Source organism: Anolis sagrei, chromosome 2 (assembly GCF_037176765.1).
Source record: "Anolis sagrei isolate rAnoSag1 chromosome 2, rAnoSag1.mat, whole genome shotgun sequence".
Lineage (NCBI taxonomy): Eukaryota > Metazoa > Chordata > Lepidosauria > Squamata > Dactyloidae > Anolis > Anolis sagrei.
In genome coordinates, this window is record NC_090022.1 from 138,175,390 (window position 1) to 138,196,209 (window position 20,820).

Genomic DNA, 20,820 nt, shown 5'->3' on the forward strand with positions numbered 1-20,820 from the left:
AATAATGCCCGATGTCATCTACTCTGATTAGAGACAGCCAGTTCTCTCACACCAGAGGCGTCTTGCAGTTTCTCAAGTCACTCTGACATGAAAAAAAGCATTACTTCTGTATGTTCATAGTACAACCAGGAAATGAAAGTTCCCTTTAAAGTGGAGACAGCAAAGCCCACTGAGATAGTTTAGTGTCATTCTGTGAAGTGTTTCTTCAGTGACTGATTTACTTTGAGAGAGAACATGGTGAGAGGACACTGACACTGGACAGACTGCAGAATCCTGAGGTGCATATAGTTCGGTTCTCATGAGGCAATTGGGATTCTCACTGAGAAGCTGGCTTTGAAGCCATCATGGAAGGGATGATATAGCCTGGGCTTAAATGAACAGATAACAAAGGAAGGATAAATGATACATTTTGGAGAAAGTGCATTTTGAGTTGTAAGCCACAACAGTTTTGTCGTTGTCTGGGGAGATAGCCTACTACAGGGTGATAGACAGATGTTTGGGAAGAAATGTTAGAGCTGAATTGCTTTTTTTATTTACTACTTGAAGGTTCTTCAGTGGAACAAAACTCTCTCCACTAAGCCAGAGCCCCCGTCAGCTGCCATACTGGTTGTCTATCTGGATAGAGCACAAGAACTCCCAGTAAGTGCTTAGAAGAAATCTTTTGCTTGAAGATATCCACCTTCCCATGAAATAACATATCAGAAAGGGCCCTTCTTTCTCTCTGTACTTCCTTTAAGAGAAATGCACCTCTAATAATCAATACCAAGCATAACTTTTTCTGGAGTGGTGCCCCAATGCCTTACCAAGCTTTGCTTTTTCCCAGCTCTGTAATTATTGGTAGGGAGCCAAAAAGCTTTTCTATTCTTTTTTTAGTTTCATAGGAATTTTTAAAAATGGAACAATTTTATATTTTAAATACAGATTTGTGTTTCTTACAAATTATCATTTTACAGTTCTCAGTTCTTCCATATTTTTTTGTTTAGATTTTGTTTTATTGCATTGATGCTCAGTTTTTATATATGGCATTCTCCTTGGGGTGAAGGGCAGTCTTTTAATTTTAAAATAGATGTATCAAGACCTCTAACTGTCTCTTCTTGCAGCCAGATCTGGATGGGGTAGATCAGTTTGCATTTCTTATTTTGTCCAATCTCAAAGCTTTGATGTGGTAAAGGCAGGATGAAAACATTCATATAGCCCAGTGGTTCTCAAACTGTGGGTCCCCAGATGTTTTGGCCTTCAACTCCCAGAAATCCTAACAGCTGGTAAACCGGCTGGAATTTCTGGGAGTTGTAGGCTAAAACACCTGGGGAGCCACAGGTTGAGAACCATTAGGCTAGATGAATGTTTTCATCCTGCCTTTGCTACAACAAAGCTTTGAGATTGGACAAAATGAGAAATTCACACTGATTTACCCACAGATTGAGAACCACTGCTAGCCATTTTTGCAACATCGATGGACACCAACTTGGTTGGAGTTTTTTTTTCCCTTTCCAAGCCATGAAAAATGTCACACATTTGATGAACAGTAACATATAAGATATTCCTTCCATCATGTGGAATGATTTCATGTATTCAACTGTCTGTTACTTTAAGAGTCTCTTAATCTCTTAATAGCAGCACTTACCCACTTTTAGAATATGTTTGGGCCCTGGGAGAGGATATTCTTCACAGTTATGAGAGGATTATAAGAATGTGTTTCTGCGTTTCCTTGTTATCCAAACATATAAACAAAAAGTGATGTCTGAGAGGCTTTTACTCTTTATATAGCACCATCAGCACCCACAGCGCTTAAGCAGAGTAACAACTGTGAGGATCAAAAAGGTAACAGCTGGTGGCCCAGGAGGCCAAAAGTGGCACCCCAGCTGCTTTCTCCTCCACAAGCTGACAAAGTCCATGTTCACATGTCAGGGCTGGCCCTGTCATTTCATATTTTCTTTGAGTGATCAGCACTGAGAAGCAACAATGGGAAGGAACGGGGAGTGAAAACTAGGTGCCACACATCTTGTTGAAGGACACTGCCCTGTCACCAAAGTTGAGAATTCAGCTGCCAGTTGGCTTTTATATGTAGCATGGAAGTCTCTAAGACAGGATATTAATTTTAGTAATAAGTAAAGCAATGCTTTCTCTCCCTTCAGCTGAAGAAATCCAGTAAAGAGCCCAACCCTATGGTGCAGCTCTCCGTCCACGATGTCACCCGGGAGAGCAAGGTAAGGGCTTGGACTGATTCATTCTCGGCTCTGAATGGTTGCCTCCCAAGCATCTCCACCAATTCAGTATTTTTGGTAGATATACAGTCATAGAGTTTGCTAAGTATTTGCCAGATTTTCAGGTTTTTTTTTCTTTCTGTAGAATATAGCCAATAAAGTGATTAATGTCACATGGAGAACTGTATTGTAAACAAGATAGATAGGTGGAAGTGATGACCATTTGAGACTGCTACTCTTAGTCCTCTTGACAGCAAAAGCCTTAGAATAAAATTTGCTCCCTGGAGGTATTCTCATCCAAAATTGGGTCTGGAGCTGCGATGGATGGGATCCTCAGTGCTCCCTTCCCTCCCTTTGGACTACTTCAACTTCAGTCAATTTGGTATCTTTGGTGGGTCTCAGGTATTTCTCCCCTTGCCTTTCCCAGTGGTTCCCAAACAGCTGTTAGGAATTGTGGGAGTTGAAGTCCAAAACACCTTGAGGTCCAAAGGTTGGGAACCACTGTGAGAGGGTATATCTGCTCCCTTATCTCCCCTCCCTTTCTTTGCCAGGTTGTTTACAACACCGTCTCTCCCGTCTGGGACGATGCCTTCCGATTTTTCATGCAAGACCCAACTGCAGAAGACATAGATATACAGGTAAGCTTTGCCACCCTTTCTGCCTTTACTTTCCACCATCTTTCCATTTGGACAGTAAAAACAACTCTTCTTTTTACCCCTATCCCTCCTCCCTGCAGATCAAAGATGACAACCGGCAGACCACCCTGGGCTCCCTCACGATCCACCTGTCCCGACTTTTGAACGCTGACGATTTGACCCTCGACCAGTGGTTCCAGCTGGAGAACTCTGGGCCCAACAGCCGCATCTACATGAAAGTTGTTATGCGGGTAAACCCCTACCTTACATTTTAAAGGGGAAATGGTGATAGATTTGCCAGTGTGGAAACCAAAGAGGTCTTTCCTTTCTTTAATGATTGTATAGAAGGGAATTTCAAAAAGTGTTGGTTGACTTCAATTGTCCTTTCTCCCTTTCTGGTGGCATTCTGCTCCTTTTCAGTTTTGGGTAGGGATGAAATACCAACCCCACACCAGTATGCCTCAAATTAGATTTGGTATGGAGCAGAACACATGTGTGTGTCACAGGCCTTGAAGAAAGTCCTTCTCCTTAAATGGAATCCTCCTTATATGTATGTTACGGTTTTTGTAGATCTTGTATCTGGATGCTCCTGAAGTTTGCATCAAGACCCGACCATGTCCTCCAGGACAACTGGATGTCACTGAAAGTGCCACAGTGGGCAGCAGCGTTGACCAGCCTCCTCGCCCCACCAAAGCCAGTCCAGATGCCGAGTTTGGCATGGAGGTAAGGCCAACCCCCTCCAAGCAACTCCAGTTTTCCTACTCCATATGGAGAACTGCTGGGAAAGACAGAGATTATTTCTTAGGAGAGGGATATCAATCCTTTTGAGTGAGGAGGGGGCCTGTACAATAGGTGGGAAGGTCATATCAAGTTGGTAGGGTCCTCTGAGGAGCCACATAAAACAGGATGTATCCCTGATCATAACCAAACTCAGGAGCAGACTGGATTTTGTTTTAATTCTGTTTTACAGCCTTTAAAGATCGAAATAACTAAATATATGATTGTGCAGAAATTGACAGCAAAGTGCAAAGTAATTCACATGAAAACCATTACAAATCATTTGAAAAACCCAGTGGGATTGGAAGTGCTCACTAAACAGACTTCCAGGATCCCCCCCCCCCCACCCAAGCAGATAACCTTTTGTTAACATTAACCATTGACCATTTCCAGTTATTTTGTTTATGCAGTGGTCCCAATGTCAGCAATCCCCAAATAAACTTCCCCCACCTGCTATGAAAACATAAATAGTTTTACTGTCATGAAAACAAACACATAAGCTTCCTGCAAGCAATCTGGCTGGCTCTCCTGAGTCGATCTATTTAGACCAGTCTCCATTTTTCCACAAAAGCCAACCAATTGCCTCTGGGAAGCTTACAAGCAGAATATAAGGGCAATTACTCTCCTCCATTGTTGCCCCCTATACATTTTATTTAATGGTAGCATTATACAGAATCATCACAGCTAGCAGACTTTGATAGGTTTAACGTTTCTGGAGTTGTTCAAGCCTATCTGCTATATATACTCCAATATCAGTTGAGTTTCCATTCTCCGACCCACCTGTTTCTCTCTCCTGCTTATTTATCATGTCAGTAGTTAATAGAGAATACAGTTATAATGTATAAAAACCTCAGACAAAGTTTAAACTTGGCACTATACTAAATGTTGTTTGACCAGAAGCTTGCCACTTAGAGTGCCTCTGGTGTTACTTTGAGAAGGTCCTCCATTGTGCATGTGGCAGGGCTCAGATTGCATTGTAATAGATGGTCTGTGGTTTGCTCTCCTCCACACTTCGTGGCCCCATTTTTTAAAGTTGGCTCTGCATCTCGTGGTGCCAGAGCGCAGTCTTTTCAGCGCCTTTCACGTTGCCCTGTCTTCTGTGTGCCCAGAAGGGAGTCTCTCATTCAGTATCAGCCACTGATTGAGATTCTGGTTTTAACCTGCCACTTTTGGACTCTCGCTTGCTGAAGTTTTCCTTCAAATATCTCTGTAAATCTTAGGCATTGGCTTGCTGGCTGATATCCAAACACAGGGTAGGTCGGAGATGTCAATGCCTTGGTCCTTTCATTGCTGGCTGATACTTCCCGGCAGATGTCAGGTGGTGCAATACTGGCTAAACAGTATAATTTCTCCAGCAGCGTTGAGCGTAGACATCCTGTGATGATGCGGCCCCTGCTGCTGAAAACCATTGCATTATGATGATAAAGACGAAACTTGTGGTCCTTTCACAGTACAAAATTAAAGCTTTGTGTTCGCTTTGACTGCCACAATGCCATTCTGTGGGATCCTGGGATATGCATTTTGGGGAACAGCACCTGTAAGTCTCATCTGGAGGCATCTAGTGCTTCCCCAATCTACAATCCAGAGGATTCCATAGGCTGGAACTGTGAAATCTAAAATGCAATAACTTGGTTGTAATTGTTCTTTGAAATTAATATTTGAGTTTCAAGAACAAATACAAATAAATAACAGAAGGCAAAAAATAAGAAGTAATCCACAAACAGGATCAGGTTGTGGACAAGGCAGAAATGACATGTAACAGAATGCTCCATTAGTATAGTTATTCAGACTGTGGTTGTTTGTCCTAGTTTAGTTTAGGCACCTCAGATAGAGAAACCCATTGCATTGGATGATGGTGGCGGAAGATCTGCCAAGCAAACTTTATAAACCACTTGACATCTAATCCTACTTTCAGAGTGTAGTTCGCATTCATCTGCTGGAAGCTGAGAATCTCATTGCCAAGGATAACTTCATGGGTGGGATGATCAAGGGCAAATCGGACCCATATGTGAAAGTGCGTTTGGGGGGACAGAAGTTCCGCAGCCGCGTCATTAAGGAGGACCTGAACCCACGCTGGAGTGAGATCTATGAGGTGAGATTGCACTCAGTTATCAAGCCGAACTCTTCTAGATCTCCCTGGCTTGGCTGCAGATGAATAATGGTTGGATTTGCTCAGGGAACTGTGTTGCTCTCTTCTGATTCTTTGGGATTATATATTAACCATTTTCTCAATCCTGAAATAATTGGAAGAAAAAAGATTAAACACTACTAATGTTGTTGAACTCTTAACTACTGGCATCCTTCACTATGCATGGCATCACAAGTATTTGAGATGTTTTTCAGATTTGGAGTACCATATATACTTGAGTATAAGCCAAGTTTTTTCAGCCCTTTTTCTAGGTTGAAAAAGCCTCCTTGGCTTATATTCAAGTCAAGGATAGTTATTACTTTACTCTATTATTTATTTATTTGAAACATTTATATTCTGCCCTTCTCACGCTTCAGGGGACTCGCTTCTGATCTAGTCAATTCCCTTCCTTAGTCTGTGTTGTGACCCACTTTCCTCTTTGCTCCAGGTCATTGTGAGTGACATCCCAGGACAGGAAGTGGAGTTTGACCTGTATGATAAAGATGTGGATAAGGATGACTTCCTGGGAAGGTAAGTCTGGAACAAGCAGGAATAATTCAACAAAAGAGGAAAAAGCACCACTCTTAGCCTTTGAATTAGAGTAGGGGAATATGCTTAGATAGCCAGCATCCTCCAGGTAATGAGTAGAGGGGATATAACATTCCCTTCTTATTAGTTTTTGCTAGTCCCACAGCCACTGATTTTATGCTAGTTTTGAGTCAGGAAAGTAGTCTAAATGTAAAAGTCTAAAACATTTCAAAACTACATTAAAATATATATTTAAGTGAATGTTTGTTCAATCCTCTATGTTTTTCCATCCATGGAGTACATTTTATTTCCTAGAGAATAGTAACATAGAATACTACGTGTATGTTTCCTCCCCTATGTTTTCATAGCATACATTGTGTTCTTTTTCATGTAAACTGAACATATACCACCTCTGCCGCCTACATCATCCATAAGTGTGATCTCTTTCTCATCTTCTACCCTGTACACCATGCTAGAATAGGGTCACCGAACCTCTGCTTTTGGTCCAGTTCTTAGATAGTCAGAAATCCCTTGATGAGGCTTCACAGCATTAAAGGGTTGAGAGACGTATAAAACTATCAAATCCAGAAGGCAGAATTAGTGAGTCTCTTCTTTCTTCAGCCAAACCCATGGAGCCCCCAGTGGTGCAATGGGTTAAACCCTCTGCCAGCAGGACTGCTGACCCAAAGGTCAGCGACTTGAATCCGGGGAGCGCGGTGAGCTCCCATCTGACAACTCCAGCTTCTCATGCAGACACATGAGAGAAGCCTCCCACAGGATGGTAAAACATCCAGGCGTTCCCTGGGCAACGTCCTTGCAGATGGCCAATTCTCTCACACCAAAAGTGACTTGCAGGTTCTCAAGTTGCTCCTTGCACAAGAAAAGCCAAACTTCAACTTTGATTCCTCACAATTGGCCATGAAAACTTTAGAGGGTGGAAGTAATTCTCTAAATATCTGGCGGTTGGGGAAACAGTAGCAGACACTCAAATCATGGGTGGTAATTCCACCAAGAGTCCAGATGTAGCCAGTCAATAGAATCTGAAAAACCTGAGCAAAACTTACCCAGAGTATCACTACACTACTGTATTTTTAAAATTCTAATTCCTTAAAATGGAAACAAAAAACCTTCTGTAGTATCTGTCTCCTCAGAATCCATCATGAGCTAACCCATGGTGATGGTAGGGAATAAGATTAGGTTTTGTACATTATTTTCCCCCCAAGCACCCAATTAATTGTTTTTTGTATCAGAAAGAAACGTGTTTGTCTCAAAAGTGACCTTCTCTACCACTTGAAACCCCCTTAGGTGTAAGATCCCTTTGAGGCAAGTGCTCGGTAGCAAGTTTGTCGATGAGGTAAGATGAATCCACCTTTGGTGCTCCTCATCCTTTGTTCCTGGTTGGAGGCTGAAGGTCCCATTCTACAGTTGTGCTAATCTGGCTCCTTTTTTCTGCTTCAGTGGCTTCCCCTGGAGGATGTGAAATCGGGACGGCTCCACGTAAAGCTGGAGTGCTTGCCCCCCACATACAGTGCTGCAGAGCTGGAGCAGGTAATGGGGCCACCGGGAGGATTCCCTAGGGAGGGAAAATGACTCTTGGTTTGTAAAGTGGCTGAATGTTGTATGCACACCCTTAAGGCATGTTGAGAAACAGTAGTAGCCAGGGATCTTTCCACTTGAGGATCCCTTTTTTTGGAGACAAAAAGGCTGTCTTGAGATGAGTCACCATATGATGAATGCAGACTGTCAAAGTTTTAAGTGTTTTTTCTGTAGAGTGTTCGTTAATGGTGGGCAGACCATGCAAAGCCATGCCTAAAACCTAATCCTGTGGTTTTCTTTTGTGCAGGTGTTGATAGTGAACAGCTTGATCCAGACGCCAAAAAGTGAGGAGCTGTCATCTGCTCTGCTCTCAGTCTTCCTTGACAGGGCTGCTGACCTGCCAGTGAGTGGTGCTTTGAATCCTATGAGTTGCTTTTTTCTTTGTTCTTTCTAGAGGTCATTGGAGCTTCAAATTCAGGGCTGATCTCCACTTGGACAAGCTACAAAAAAGTACTGTCCTTTTGCAAGAGCAGAGGTAGAACATGGATCATTGTATTAGGATTTAAACACTTGGGTTCCTCCTGAGCACGGACTCGGATTCCTGTGAGTTCCACTGGTTTTCCTATTTGTATCTGGAAACAAGGTGGAAGGGTCTGTTATTTACATTGTAGAGAGAAAACATATATTTTCAATTGTATAACAGCAGTGAATGTTTGCCGTAAATGTACTTTAATCCGCTCTGAGCCCCCTCAGGAAGATTGAGCAAAATCATCATCATCATCATCATCAAACAAAGTCCATTATTTTCCCACTGAAAACTTTGCATTTACACTGTCGTCTTCCAAAACGATAATCTTCCCACTCCACCCAGTGACAATTCGTTATACAAATCCTTCCCTCTGGGTTCTCCCTTCCTTTTCCTATTGTGTAGCTCTGGGCCTATAGCCAGGAGACACTCACAAGAACCACCATGTGTTTAGGAGGACAGTACATATTGTTGCCTTTGTAGGACTGCATCCTATTGACACTAACGGTGACAACACTTATACTCATTTTTTGTCTTTCCCAGATGCGGAAGGGCTCAAAACCCCCAAATCCTTCTGTCAGCCTCTCTGTCCGTGGCATCTCCTATAAGACCAAGGTAAAGACCACAGGGAAGCATTTTCACCTCAGGGAAAGTGCAAGTTACAGCAGGTGATAATTACTGCTTTGTAGATCTGAGAACAAAGGTGGAAGGAAGTTATTTGAAGGCTGCTGGAATGGGGATGGAAACATATGGAGTCACAAAAGGGACCATTATAGCTTGGAAGAAGCCATGTTTGCCTATGCTTTAGCTGGCTTGAACTAAAATTGAATACTTTGTTGATGGCTGCCGACCTTAGGCCTATGTAGAAGACACTAAAGTACTGTTGATCTTGAAGGAAAATGTCTGAGCTCCGAAAAAGAGTGTGAGGTGGAAATATAAAAAAGTACTTAATTGAAAGACCCCAAATATTAGCCTTGTATTGACGTATATCAATATAAATGAGACCCAGTGTAGTGTTGTGATTTGAGATTGGCTCTGGAGACTGGAGTTTGAATCACTGCTCACAGAAAAGCAAAAAAACTCCTCTGGATAAATCAAATAAATGTCAAGTAATAAAAGTGCCCACAAATTAATTACATGGAAGTGAAAAGCAACTTTATTTTAAAAATATCCTTGTAACTGAGAACAGACATGGCCCAGATAGGTCACTCTTGGCTCTCCCCAAGCTTAGTGAGATTGAGTTATGACCTTGCTCTTCATTTCGTTAGTGTGTGACCAGTTTCGTAAGACCTCCTGAGGAAAGCAGCAACTGTCCTTTAAAACAGGGTATCTTTTTCTGTTTTGTATTTTCCAAATGTTGAAGGGTTTTACCCTGGCCTCTGTGGTCTCTGTCTCTGCCCTCAGGTCTCCTCACAGACAGCTGAACCAGTGTGGGATGAAGCTTTCTCCTTCCTTATCAAGAAGCCACACACAGAATCTTTGGAGTTGCAGGTAGATCTCTGTTGCCCTATCTCTGTCTGCCTGTCTCTCCACCTTTTTCCCTCAACCACCAGTAAATCCACTATTTTGGCCCCTGGCTAAACAAAGAGAACCTGCAAAAAGTGGGAGGCAGTTGGCAAGGTTTTCCTTTTCCCTGCCCATCAGATCCAGAAAATGGTGGTGATTAAGGACTGCACATGTGTGCTCCCCTCATGCTGGTGGGTAAGATAGTGGTTCATATGTAGGAACCCTTGACTAGCCAGAACTGGGTGTAAGACTGCAAGTCATACCAACCACTTGCTTTCTTCCAGTGTAGGGCCAGAAGAGATAAGGAATTATTTTTAAATAAGCAATGCATGGAAGTGGAAGAAGACAACAGAATAGGAAGGACAAGAGACCTCTTCCAGAAAATTAGAAACATTGGAGGTAAATTTCAGGCAAAAATTGGTACGATAAGAAACAAAGATGGCAGGGACCTAACAGAAGCTGAAGAGATCAAGAGAAGGTGGCGAGACTATACAGAAGATCTGTATAGGAAGGATAATAATATCGAGGATAGTTTTGACGGTGTGGTGAATGAATTAGAACCAGACATCCTGAGGAGTGAGGTGGAATGGGCCTTAAGAAGCATTGCTAACAACAAGGCAGCAGGAGACGGCGGGATCCCAGCTGAACTGTTTAAAATCTTAAAAGATGATGCTGTCAAGGTGATGCATGCCATATGCCAGCAAATATGGAAAACACAAGAATGGCCATCAGACGGGAAAAAATCAACCTATATCCCCTTACCAAAAAAGGGAAATGCGAAAGACTGCTCAAACTTCCGTACAGTGGCCCTTATTTCTCATGCCAGTAAGGTAATGCTCAAGATCCTGCAAGGAAGACTCCAGCAATACATGAAGCGAGAGTTGCCAGATGTTCAAGCTGGGTTTAGAAAAAGCAGAGGAACGAGAGACCAGATTGCCAATATCTGCTGGATAATGGAGAAAGGCAGGGAGTTTCAGAAAAACATCTACTTCTGCTTCATTGACTATTCTAAAGCCTTTGACTGTGTGGATCATAATAAATTGTGGCAAGTTCTTGGTGGGATGGGCATACCAAGCCACCTTGTCTCTCTCCTGAGGAGAAAAAACCAAGATTATGGCAACAAGAATGATTGACAACTGGAAAATAGAGGGAGAAACCGTGGAGGCCGTGACAGACTTTGTATTTCTGTGGCCAGGAAATCAGAAGACGCTTACTTCTTGGGAGGAGAGCAATGTCCATTCTCAATAAAATAGTCAAGAGTAGAGACATCAAACTGGCAACAAAGATCCGCCTAGTCAAAGCCATGGTATTCCCTGTAGTAACCTACGGATGTGAGAGCTGGACCTTAGGGAAGGCTGAGCGAAGGAAGATCGATGCTTTTGAGCTGTAGTGTTGGAGGAAAGTTCTGAGAGTGCCTTGGACTGCGAGAAGATCCAACCAGTCCATCCTCCAGGAAATAAAGCCCGACTGTTCACTGGAGGGAAAGATACTAGAGACAAAGTTGAAGTACTTTGGCCACATCATGAGGAGACAGGAAAGCCTAGAGAAGACAATTATGCTGGGGAAAGTGGAAGGCAAAAGGAAGAGGGGCCGACCAAGGGCAAGATGGATGGATGGCATCCTTGAAGTGACTGGACTGACCTTGAAGGAGCTGGGGGTGGTGACGGCCGACAGGGAGCTCTGGCGTGGGCTGGTCCATGAGGTCACGAAGAGTCGGAGACGACTGAACGAATGAACAACAACAACAACAGGGCCAAAAAGCAGGCAAAGAAGCCCTCCTCTGGCAAAATGTCCTATTATGAGCAAAGGAAGGGGTCTTTCCTCTAAACTGATGTTCTCAGCTTTCAGTACTCCAGAAATGTTGGTAGTTCATATTCTCAGGTGCTCCATCCAACACGGAGTATAGTTAGATATTGTGGGGAACTGCACACTAGTAGCTTAGAGAGAGGGAGGACTGTCCTTGGAAAGGGCACAGGATGTTCTCCGCCCCTGTCTCAATATGTCTATTTTATGTCACTACAGAACTGTCTCTTAATAACACTGTGTAACAATATTTGAAAAACTTTCTGGTCCAGGTTTGAAACTATTATTTCCTATTTAATTTTGCGGTACTTACTTTGAAAGTAGTTGTTATACTCCAGAAACTTCATTTTTTTGTGGCTGCCACAAACTGTGTTGAATTGATGAGACTCTGTGAGATATTCATTGAAAAACTTTAACAAAACGTTATGCAGGATGTTCCGTAAAAACAAACTTTTTGCAGTTTAATAAATTTTTTACATGCTTTTACAAAAGAACCAATTGGGAAATGACATTTATAACCAAGGAACAAATTCTTATTACATAATGTAATTTAAGAGAGGGATTGGGCTCTGCCCTACTTCATGGGACTCGGTTTTCTGTTTCTACCATAGAAGGAAGACTGGTTCCCTAACCATTTTCTCACTCCTGCAGGTGAAAGATGACGGGCACATCTTGGGGTCGCTCTCCCTCCCCCTGACGCAACTACTGGTAGCAGAAGGGCTAGTCCTCGACCAATGGTTCCAGCTCAACAATGCCGGATCAACCTCCCAGATCCTAATGAGAGTGCAGCTTGGGGTAAGGGCAGAGATGTATAATTTCCCAAAAATTTGGAACCATGTAAGAAAACTTGTTCCCTCCACACATTTTTTTTCCAAAAAAAATCAGAATTTTTGGGGGAATGCAGCAGCTACTGGTAAATTTAAAAATAAAAATAGATACCAATAAAATTACATTAATTGAGGCATCAGTAGGTTAAATGTTTTTGACTATTTACATAAAACTGTAATTTAAGATAAGATTGTCCCACTCTGATTAAATCATTATTCTAACCTTCTTCAATGTAAATATGCTTATATATCCTTCCAATAAAAATAAAGAGAGCAAAATAATAAATGTAAAAAACAATAATAGAGTAAAATGATGGAAATATAGTAATAACAGTAATAACAAAGTAAAATAATGAATGTAATAAAATAATAATAATAACAGAACAAAATAATAAATAACCTTGACTTGAGTGTAAGCCGCAGGGGGCTTTTTCAGTCTAAAAAAAGGGCTGAAAAACTCAACTTATACTCGAGTATATATGCTATATTATCTGATTTCTGGTCCCAGGATACCATAGCATTTTGAGGCCTTCTTATATCTTTGTTTCAAATGAATCTTTCAGGTCCTGAATTGTAAGGAACCTTTTTCAGTTTTCCAATTTGAGGATCAGGGGGAAAAAACTTCTGTTGTAAAACAAGAAAAAATATTTTGTCTTCATATAGTTCTCCATCATCTCAAACAAGATACATTTTTTTCCTATAGAGCAAAGAAAAATAAGACTAGGATATTGTACAAGGGATTAGTTAAACATTTTCCTCTTTTAGAAATGATTTTGAAGCAGGATATATGTGATCACATTGGTTGGCATCTTGCTCAGTAGGTAATTATGTGATCATAATCTGCACTTGTGATCCCATAACTGTTGGGCATTATCATCTTAATGGCCAAACGTGACCCCAACAATCTACAATTTAAGCTGGCCAGTGTCTCAATTAGCAGGTTTCAAGGAGCTGCAGATCCCAGTGCTGGGAGATGACATCTTCTGTGTTCTACCATTTGCGAGGTGCATTATAGACTAGTAGTTTTGGTAGGACTCTGTTGGGTCTCTGCAACTGCCTGTTCTCAACATGCCCAAAACAAAGAAAGTGCCGTAGACACCATTTCCAGCACCCTGACCTCCAGCACTCAAAAACTTTCAGGCTAAGAAGCTGCCAGGCTGAAACTGTACCACTTTGGGGGACGGCATAATCAGAAGGAGGGAAGGATACTAGAGACAAAGTTGAAGTACTTTGGCCACATCATGAGGAGACAGCAAAGCCTAGAGAAGACAATTATGCTGGGGAAAGTGGAAGGCAAAAGGAAGAGGGGCCAACCAAGGGCAAGATGGATGGATGGCATCCTTGAAGTGACTGGACTGACCTTGAAGGAGCTGGGGGTGGTGACGGCTGACAGGGAGCTCTGGCGTGGGCTGGTCCATGAGGTCACGAAGAGTCGGAGACGACTGAACGAATGAACAACAACAACATAATCAGAAGGAACTACGATGACAAAGTTCCATTGCTGAGCTTATATCTGATAGTGAAAGATCTCAGCGGCTGTCTTCAATGTTTTGTTCATCATTCAAAATGAAAATATTCTGCCATCTATTTTTTTATATTTCTGGAGACAATAGACTTTGAAGAAAAAACAGTATATTGCTTTCACACACACACACACACCCCACCTCAGTTCTTAATATCCCTAAGTGAATGGCGGGATGCAGTGTGGGCTCTCTTGTGTGACACACTCTAGTTTTTCACATCTGTAGGGTCTAGTTGTTCTTTATGTATCATAGTGATGTTGGCCATCTTCCATGTCTCTAGTATTTTCTGTTGAATCAAGGCATAATTAATTGTTTCCTTTAGGTATGGTGTCAATTCTTCTTCCATTGTTTTGTAATATATGGCTGTTATTCCATCTGGGCCAAGTGCTTTACTGTGAATCCACTCTGACCACCTTGCTCCTTCTGCTCTCTACAGCTTCTGGTCTCTCAGCACTCTGGAGTGGAGGCTTTTCATGCTGTGATGGGTGAAGACAATGAAGAGAGCTTGCTGAAGGGCTCTGAGACAGAGCTGTACATCCAGGAGGATGGGGACACTAGATCCATGCAAGAACTGCGCCAGCGCATGCCACATGCCAACAGGTACGGAAGGTTCCCTGATGGAGTATGGAGTCCAATGTGGCCAGACAGAGAGTGGGTCCCAAAAGGCTAGCACCCCACCCCATAATCTGATTATTCCAGTATAAATATGCCCTCCTTGTACAGGACAAACACATCTCTCCTTAACTTAGTGCTTCAGTGACCAGAATGCCATGTTCCTGGAGCATTCAGAGTCCAATATCTTCACAGAGGATATCATCTTCTTTCTTCAGGCAGAAGAGCCATCTTGTTTCGTTTAGAAGGCAGCTCTATGACCTGTGTTTGCCGAACAGACAGATGATGGCCTTTAATTATATATTGCCTGTGACAGAAATGGTGCTGAGTGATTTTGACTCCTATATAATATCCCAGAGTACTTGTAAGGTATCAGCACAAACACAAAACAATCTATGCATAATGTCAAAGTGTAATATCAAGAGCACATAGTATTCCATTTACCAAAATCCCCAGTACATAGCTCAATTCAGTGGCACACAGCAAAATCAAAAGGAGCAGCTGCTCTCAAACGTAACAGTTCTAGGTCTGGATAAGGATTCCACTGTATATAGGCTTCAGGGATACATTCAATAAGAAAAATCATGTAAACACAGTAAGCATTGAGTCATGAGGCTATAAGTAGACTGAAGACAATAATGAAGATGGAGCACCACTCTCAAAACAATTTTCATGGAAAAAATCCAAATCAAGTCCAGTGAAAATGGAGCACTGCTTCTCAAAATAAGTCTTCAAAGGAAAAGTCCAAATGGCATTCAACAGGAGTGCTCGGGTATTTTTGTACCCTGTATCGGGCACCCCATATTGTGTACCTGTTAGATGCACAGTTTATTTTAATACCAACAGAGGATGTGTCCATATGATTGGCAGAGGGTCCTCCAACCCCCTTCCTGGCTGTCTGTGTCTCCCGTCCTTCTCATTGGACGTCCTGGCTCTTGGCCTCTTTCTCCTCTCTGCCAGCCCTGCTGCTTTCAATCTGTTCTGATCTTTCAGTGGCTTTGTGTTGGCAGGGAAGGCTTTGGTGGTGATTACAGCCTCTGTCTTTTCTATTGTCTTAGCTTCTTCCCTGTCACAGAGGACCTTTGCAGCCTCCTGGGGGGTAACTGTTTTGCGGGGAGGGACATTAGAAAGGGCCAGGGTAGGCCTGTAAAACTAAAGCCAGTACAACTGTGGCTCTTGAATAACATCTTGTTAATGCAGATCGGATGAGTGGTCTTGGAGCTTTTTGCCAGAAAGAGACAGACAACGCTTGCTGTTTATGTACGTAATATATTTAACACTTTGCAAGGTGAGCACTCCTCCATCGTGAAGCATAATGCTCATCTGGGCTTTGGGAACACCAGCAAGTCTCCCTCTCTCTGCAGCAAAATTAAGCTGCAGGAAAAAAATTTCCATGGCCTTGCTTTCCCACCAACTTGCACTGCTGTTTTGTGTAGGTAGCTACGACTACCTAAAGAACTTTTCATGGCTGATGACATTCTGCTGCCCCAGTTACACGCCTCATTGATCTCTGTCTGCATCTGTGGGTGCAACATGGAAAACAAAGAATCTTGCCATGGATTCTCTTTCCATGCTCTTGAAGCAGCTCTGAAAAGACTGTGCTTTCCTCTTCATCTGTGTGTTACTGTCTGTATCTCTTACGCCATTGCATTTCCTCCCTCTAGCCGTCCATGCCACCAAGAAGTGTCTAAAAATGTCTCACCTTTTCCTCACCCCAGATCCTCCCATGTTACTATGATGCACCCACACACCTTGCTAATGTCTCTCTACACTTGTGTGCAATTCTGCATTGCAGCAATTTGGAGCTCTCAGACTCGCCCCTGGGACAGCTGCACCTCACCGTCTGGTACAACATGGATGCCCGCAAACTCATTGCCATCATACATGCCTGCAGGTACTGACTAGAGGAACAAAACATGGCTTCATTTGGCTGAGGGAATAGGATGGGAAAGTGAAAGCTCTGCTACTTACATGTTCTTGTCTAGAAAACTGGAAGATACTTCTTGGTCAACTTGCTGGGGTTTTTCACATTCCTCAGGAGAGTTTTAAAAACAAACATTGAGGAGGAGCATATTCTCTTCCACCTTTTGCAATGACTAAATTCCTCTCCTCCAGGCTCATAGGTTTTATGTGATTGCCCCCTAAAATGATCATTCTGTGGCTAATAGGGGATATGGGATCAGAGTCAGGCGCAAACTGATGACACCATCCACTAAGACCCTAGTTAACCGTAGTAGAGAACCATGAGACCTGGCAATGGTTCGTAGCAAACTTATGCTCTGCTGGGAAATGTAGGATCTCAGCTGATATATGATAAACTTTACTGGTGGTGCAGGTATTTTAATCCCAAGGTTTAGCTGATTTTTCTAAGGCTGTAAGAATGCTGTCCTATATTTGAATGTTGCAATGCAGAGGATCCACTCTTACGGTGACTTTTTTAAAAAAAACCATCTTATGCCATGGAAGAAATGTATTTAATTAGTGAGAGATTGTCCTTGGTAGATCCCAAACGGCTTAGGTTGCTATTTACTATGTCTGAGCTTCACCTCCTTTTCCCTGCATTTCCCACATTCCAGGAATCTGAAGTCAAGTGCCAAGGATATTCCTGATCCCTACGTCTCCCTCATTCTGCTGCCTGACAAATCCCGTGTCACCAAGAGAAAGACTGCTGTGCGGAAGAAGACTCTTAACCCGGAGTTCAACGAGAAGTAAGAAAGAACCCTTTGGTGGGTGGGTGACTGAAAAGGAAAGGAAAGGCCAAGAGTGTAAGGCAAGATCAAGAAACACTGAACAAGAAACACTGAACAAGGACAATGGGAAGAATGAGGAAACACTGCACAGCCCATCAAGGATCTGCATCCCTCCCTTCCTTCCTTCTTTCTGCTGAGCCTGATTAGTCCAATACTAAAGACCAAGATATAGCCTGATTGGCTGGGCACACCTTTCTCCCCTGCTCTACGAAGCAAGGGGTAGATATAAAATAAAATCACGTTTTTTTGTTGTGTGGGCCTAGATAATGATAGTGGGATGCAGGAGAATAGTATCAAGAATTGGAGCAGGATGACAGCATAGTGTAGTATCTTCTGCTACAAGGAAGGGTTTTGCAATGAATGATTATGTCAGTGAATGGCTGACTGCATGTTTAGGGGATGGAAGAGAGACGGGAGCAGGATAGTTACTCCATCATGGTCTCTGTGAAATCGCACATATAGTATTTCCTGTGCAGTCAGTTCGGAATCTTCTAGAACTCTAAGATACATATGGGCAGAAGCCCCGCTCACACTCTCCATGGGGAACTGAGGCGGTAGCCCCTCCCACTGGCTATATATCTTCATGCCTTTTCTCCTGAAATTATCTGTTTTCAGATTTATCACCATAGTGAGTGTAGACAGACCCCATTTCTCCCCCTGTGATCTTCTGCTCTCTCTCTCTCAATGGGATTTTTATGGATTGCTAACTTTAGATTTTTTAGAAGAGAGAGAGAGAAAAGGAAGTAAAAGTACAATTTCAAAAGGTTAGAATCAAGCAAAAACATACAGTCGCTCCCACTGGCTATATACCTCCCACTGGATTGTGGGCGGGGCTTCTGTCAAAATGTATCTTAGAGTTCTAGAAGATTCCGAACTGACTGCGTGGGCACATACCAAATGTGTGAATTTCACAGATAACAACTCGGAGAAACAGTTACAGATAAGCAACCATTACTTCTGGCTTATACTTGCTCCTGATTGCTCTGGATACATACTTTTGGTTGCTAACATGCATTAGATTCCTTGTTATACCTGTAAGTATGAATTAATTTAGTAAAGAGACAGTAAAGAGACAGCCACACTTTTATGGTTGTTGCAACTAGTCAGCTTACAAAAAGAGAATTAAGATCAGGTGGGGTAATTTGTATTCAATGATGATATGGTTAAGTAAGACCTCTATAACTGCAGAACACATATCCATGGTTTCATTTACTCAAGCCTAGTGAGAAAATGGTCTCTCTAGGAATTTGCTGGGTCGTCCATGTGATTTGATGGTATACTTCCCCTGAAAGTTGCTATAGACATAGATTTATCAAATTCCTAGAGAAGATACCTCTTCAGATTCTTTAGGTCTTCCACTGTAACTTTATGGTATGCTGGGGCCAGAAGTAAGACAATTTATGAACATTTGGTCATATCTGCAGTTATCTGCAGTTAAGCGTCTTAAGGTGCCTCCCATTTTGTTTTTATTTCATTAAAATTTTAAAACAGGACATAGAATTGTTGAGAATTTTAAAAAGCAAATGATAAGCAAATAAAAGACAGCTAAATTCATACAATAACATTGTTGAACAGGTTTGAATGGGACCTAACATTGGAAGAAGCTCAACGGAGAAAGCTGGAGGCCTACATCAAAAACAGTGTCTCATTTATGTCCCGAGGAGAGCCAATTGGAAAGGTAGGAGATGGATATGGTGATTGCCAAGAGTTAAGCTTTAATAGCCAATAGAGACCATGCAAAAGAGGTGGAGGCACATGATCAATCCCCAACCTTTTTGTTTATTTCCAAGGTACACATTGATCTCTCACAGAAGGACCTGACACAGGGTGCTGCCCAGTGGTGAGTATTGCCTGAGCAGGGGTAATGGATAAGAAAATATGTGCAAATGGGCAAATGGCCAGATCAGCTTTGTATTTTTATCCTTTACTATGTCAGAGGCTAGGCCCATTGATCTGCTGTATCATGTCATGTTTTGCCTATATGCAGTGCACTAAGGGAGGGAGGCCAGAGAGAGTTTGGAGAAAGTTCTTGAGTTGGAGAGTTGGAAGTCAGGGTCTCCTTAGAACAAGGATAGTAGCATGCAGTACAGTCACCTTTGGCAAAGGTAACATGTGCAATTACATCAAATGAAGGTTATATAGACTAGGGTGTCCCATTTAGTAAGGTCACACAATGGAGAAACAGGTTCAGAGATATAGCATTCAGGTTCCAGCAAACTAGACTAGATAGCTGCCAGTGAGCTTAGACAGCCTGTCAGTGTATGTGCACATGCCTGTGCTACACACACACAAACACACACACCATTTTCCTCCCTGAGGAAGAGCAGACTGAGCCTTGTCCTTGTGTGAGACTTTCTTAGAGCACTGTAAGGTACGGACAATGATATAATGAGGAGAAATCATGATTCAAAGTTAGGATTGAGAATTGCATATGAAAACAGATCATTCCAGAAGCCATGGTTGAAAGTTGGGAATATTGCTGTAACTCCCCACTGTCTTACCCAGCACATCCAGTAGTGAAGGAACATTTTAGTGCAACAATATCTGGGGAGCCACATGTTTTCCCACCTCAATTCTAGATCATCCCTATTAAGCCAAGCCAGGCTACATAGGACAGCACTGTGTTTTTCTCTCCTACTTGGGCTGTCAAGCACTCTAGTCCTGGGACTATTCACTATAATTTTCTTTTTTTCACACTTGACCTTTTCCATGGAAGCTCTATTCTTGTAAAAATAAACTCGGTCCCACCCCCATCACAATCTCAGCTGGTGGGAACGAAAGAGGGGGCCTCTTCGTGATCGCTCCCAGTCTCTGGAACTCCCTCCCTCAAGAAATAAAAACGGCCTTCACCCTCCTCTCCTTTAAGAAAATTCTGAAAATGCACATATGAACTTACTTAAGTACAGAGAGGAGGAGGATTAGGACATTTTAACCCATTGGTACACTGGCTAACCCACTTGTATTTTATGGCTGGTACGATACATCTTAAATGAATACTGGTGTTAGCCATTTTAATGTCATTGTATCATAATTGCTTTTAGGGTATATGTTGTAATGTTTTACTCATGTTTTAGTTTATTATATCTTACTGGATTGTCTTTTATTATTTTCATCTTGATGCTTTATTCTTTGTTGTAACTTTACTGTTGTTTCTGTGCCTTATCTTGTATTATTTTGATGTGTTTGTATTCATTTGAGGTATTTAATGTTTGCCTTTGGTTTTGTGCCTATAAATGGCCCTGAGTACCTTTGGGGAGAGAAGGCGGCGGTCTAGAAATAAGATGGTGAAAGTTGACTTGCGTATGACAGTCCATTTTATGAGTGGAATAGTTTCTTCTGAGCAGAGTTTGTCAGGAAAGCAGGGTACCTGGAGGATGTAAACTAGACTACCTCACCAGTTGCTTCATATACTGAATCCTTGGTTGGGAAATTCTACTTCAATTGGCAAACTATGCCAGCCTCTCC

At 42.3% G+C, this 20,820-nt stretch overlaps 1 protein-coding gene across 2 annotated transcripts in view; it reads left to right on the plus strand.

Annotated features, from left to right (window-relative positions):
- The window catches only part of ESYT1 (extended synaptotagmin 1), a 74,134-nt gene that overhangs the window by 50,219 nt on the left and 3,095 nt on the right, over positions 1-20,820 (plus strand). Inside the window, exons 13-31 of one of the 2 annotated variants that reach the window (XM_060764112.2) lie at positions 547-639; positions 2,136-2,207; positions 2,756-2,842; positions 2,941-3,090; positions 3,410-3,562; positions 5,532-5,708; positions 6,193-6,275; positions 7,578-7,626; positions 7,731-7,820; positions 8,116-8,211; positions 8,878-8,949; positions 9,739-9,825; positions 12,295-12,438; positions 14,430-14,593; positions 15,806-15,865; positions 16,401-16,499; positions 17,182-17,313; positions 18,931-19,033; positions 19,146-19,195. In XM_060764112.2, coding sequence (XP_060620095.1) covers positions 547-639; positions 2,136-2,207; positions 2,756-2,842; positions 2,941-3,090; positions 3,410-3,562; positions 5,532-5,708; positions 6,193-6,275; positions 7,578-7,626; positions 7,731-7,820; positions 8,116-8,211; positions 8,878-8,949; positions 9,739-9,825; positions 12,295-12,438; positions 14,430-14,593; positions 15,806-15,865; positions 16,401-16,499; positions 17,182-17,313; positions 18,931-19,033; positions 19,146-19,195 — 1,961 coding nt within the window. The remainder of the gene's footprint in view (positions 1-546; positions 640-2,135; positions 2,208-2,755; positions 2,843-2,940; positions 3,091-3,409; positions 3,563-5,531; positions 5,709-6,192; positions 6,276-7,577; positions 7,627-7,730; positions 7,821-8,115; positions 8,212-8,877; positions 8,950-9,738; positions 9,826-12,294; positions 12,439-14,429; positions 14,594-15,805; positions 15,866-16,400; positions 16,500-17,181; positions 17,314-18,930; positions 19,034-19,145; positions 19,196-20,820) is intronic. The other variant, XM_060764111.2, reaches the window with a different exon arrangement.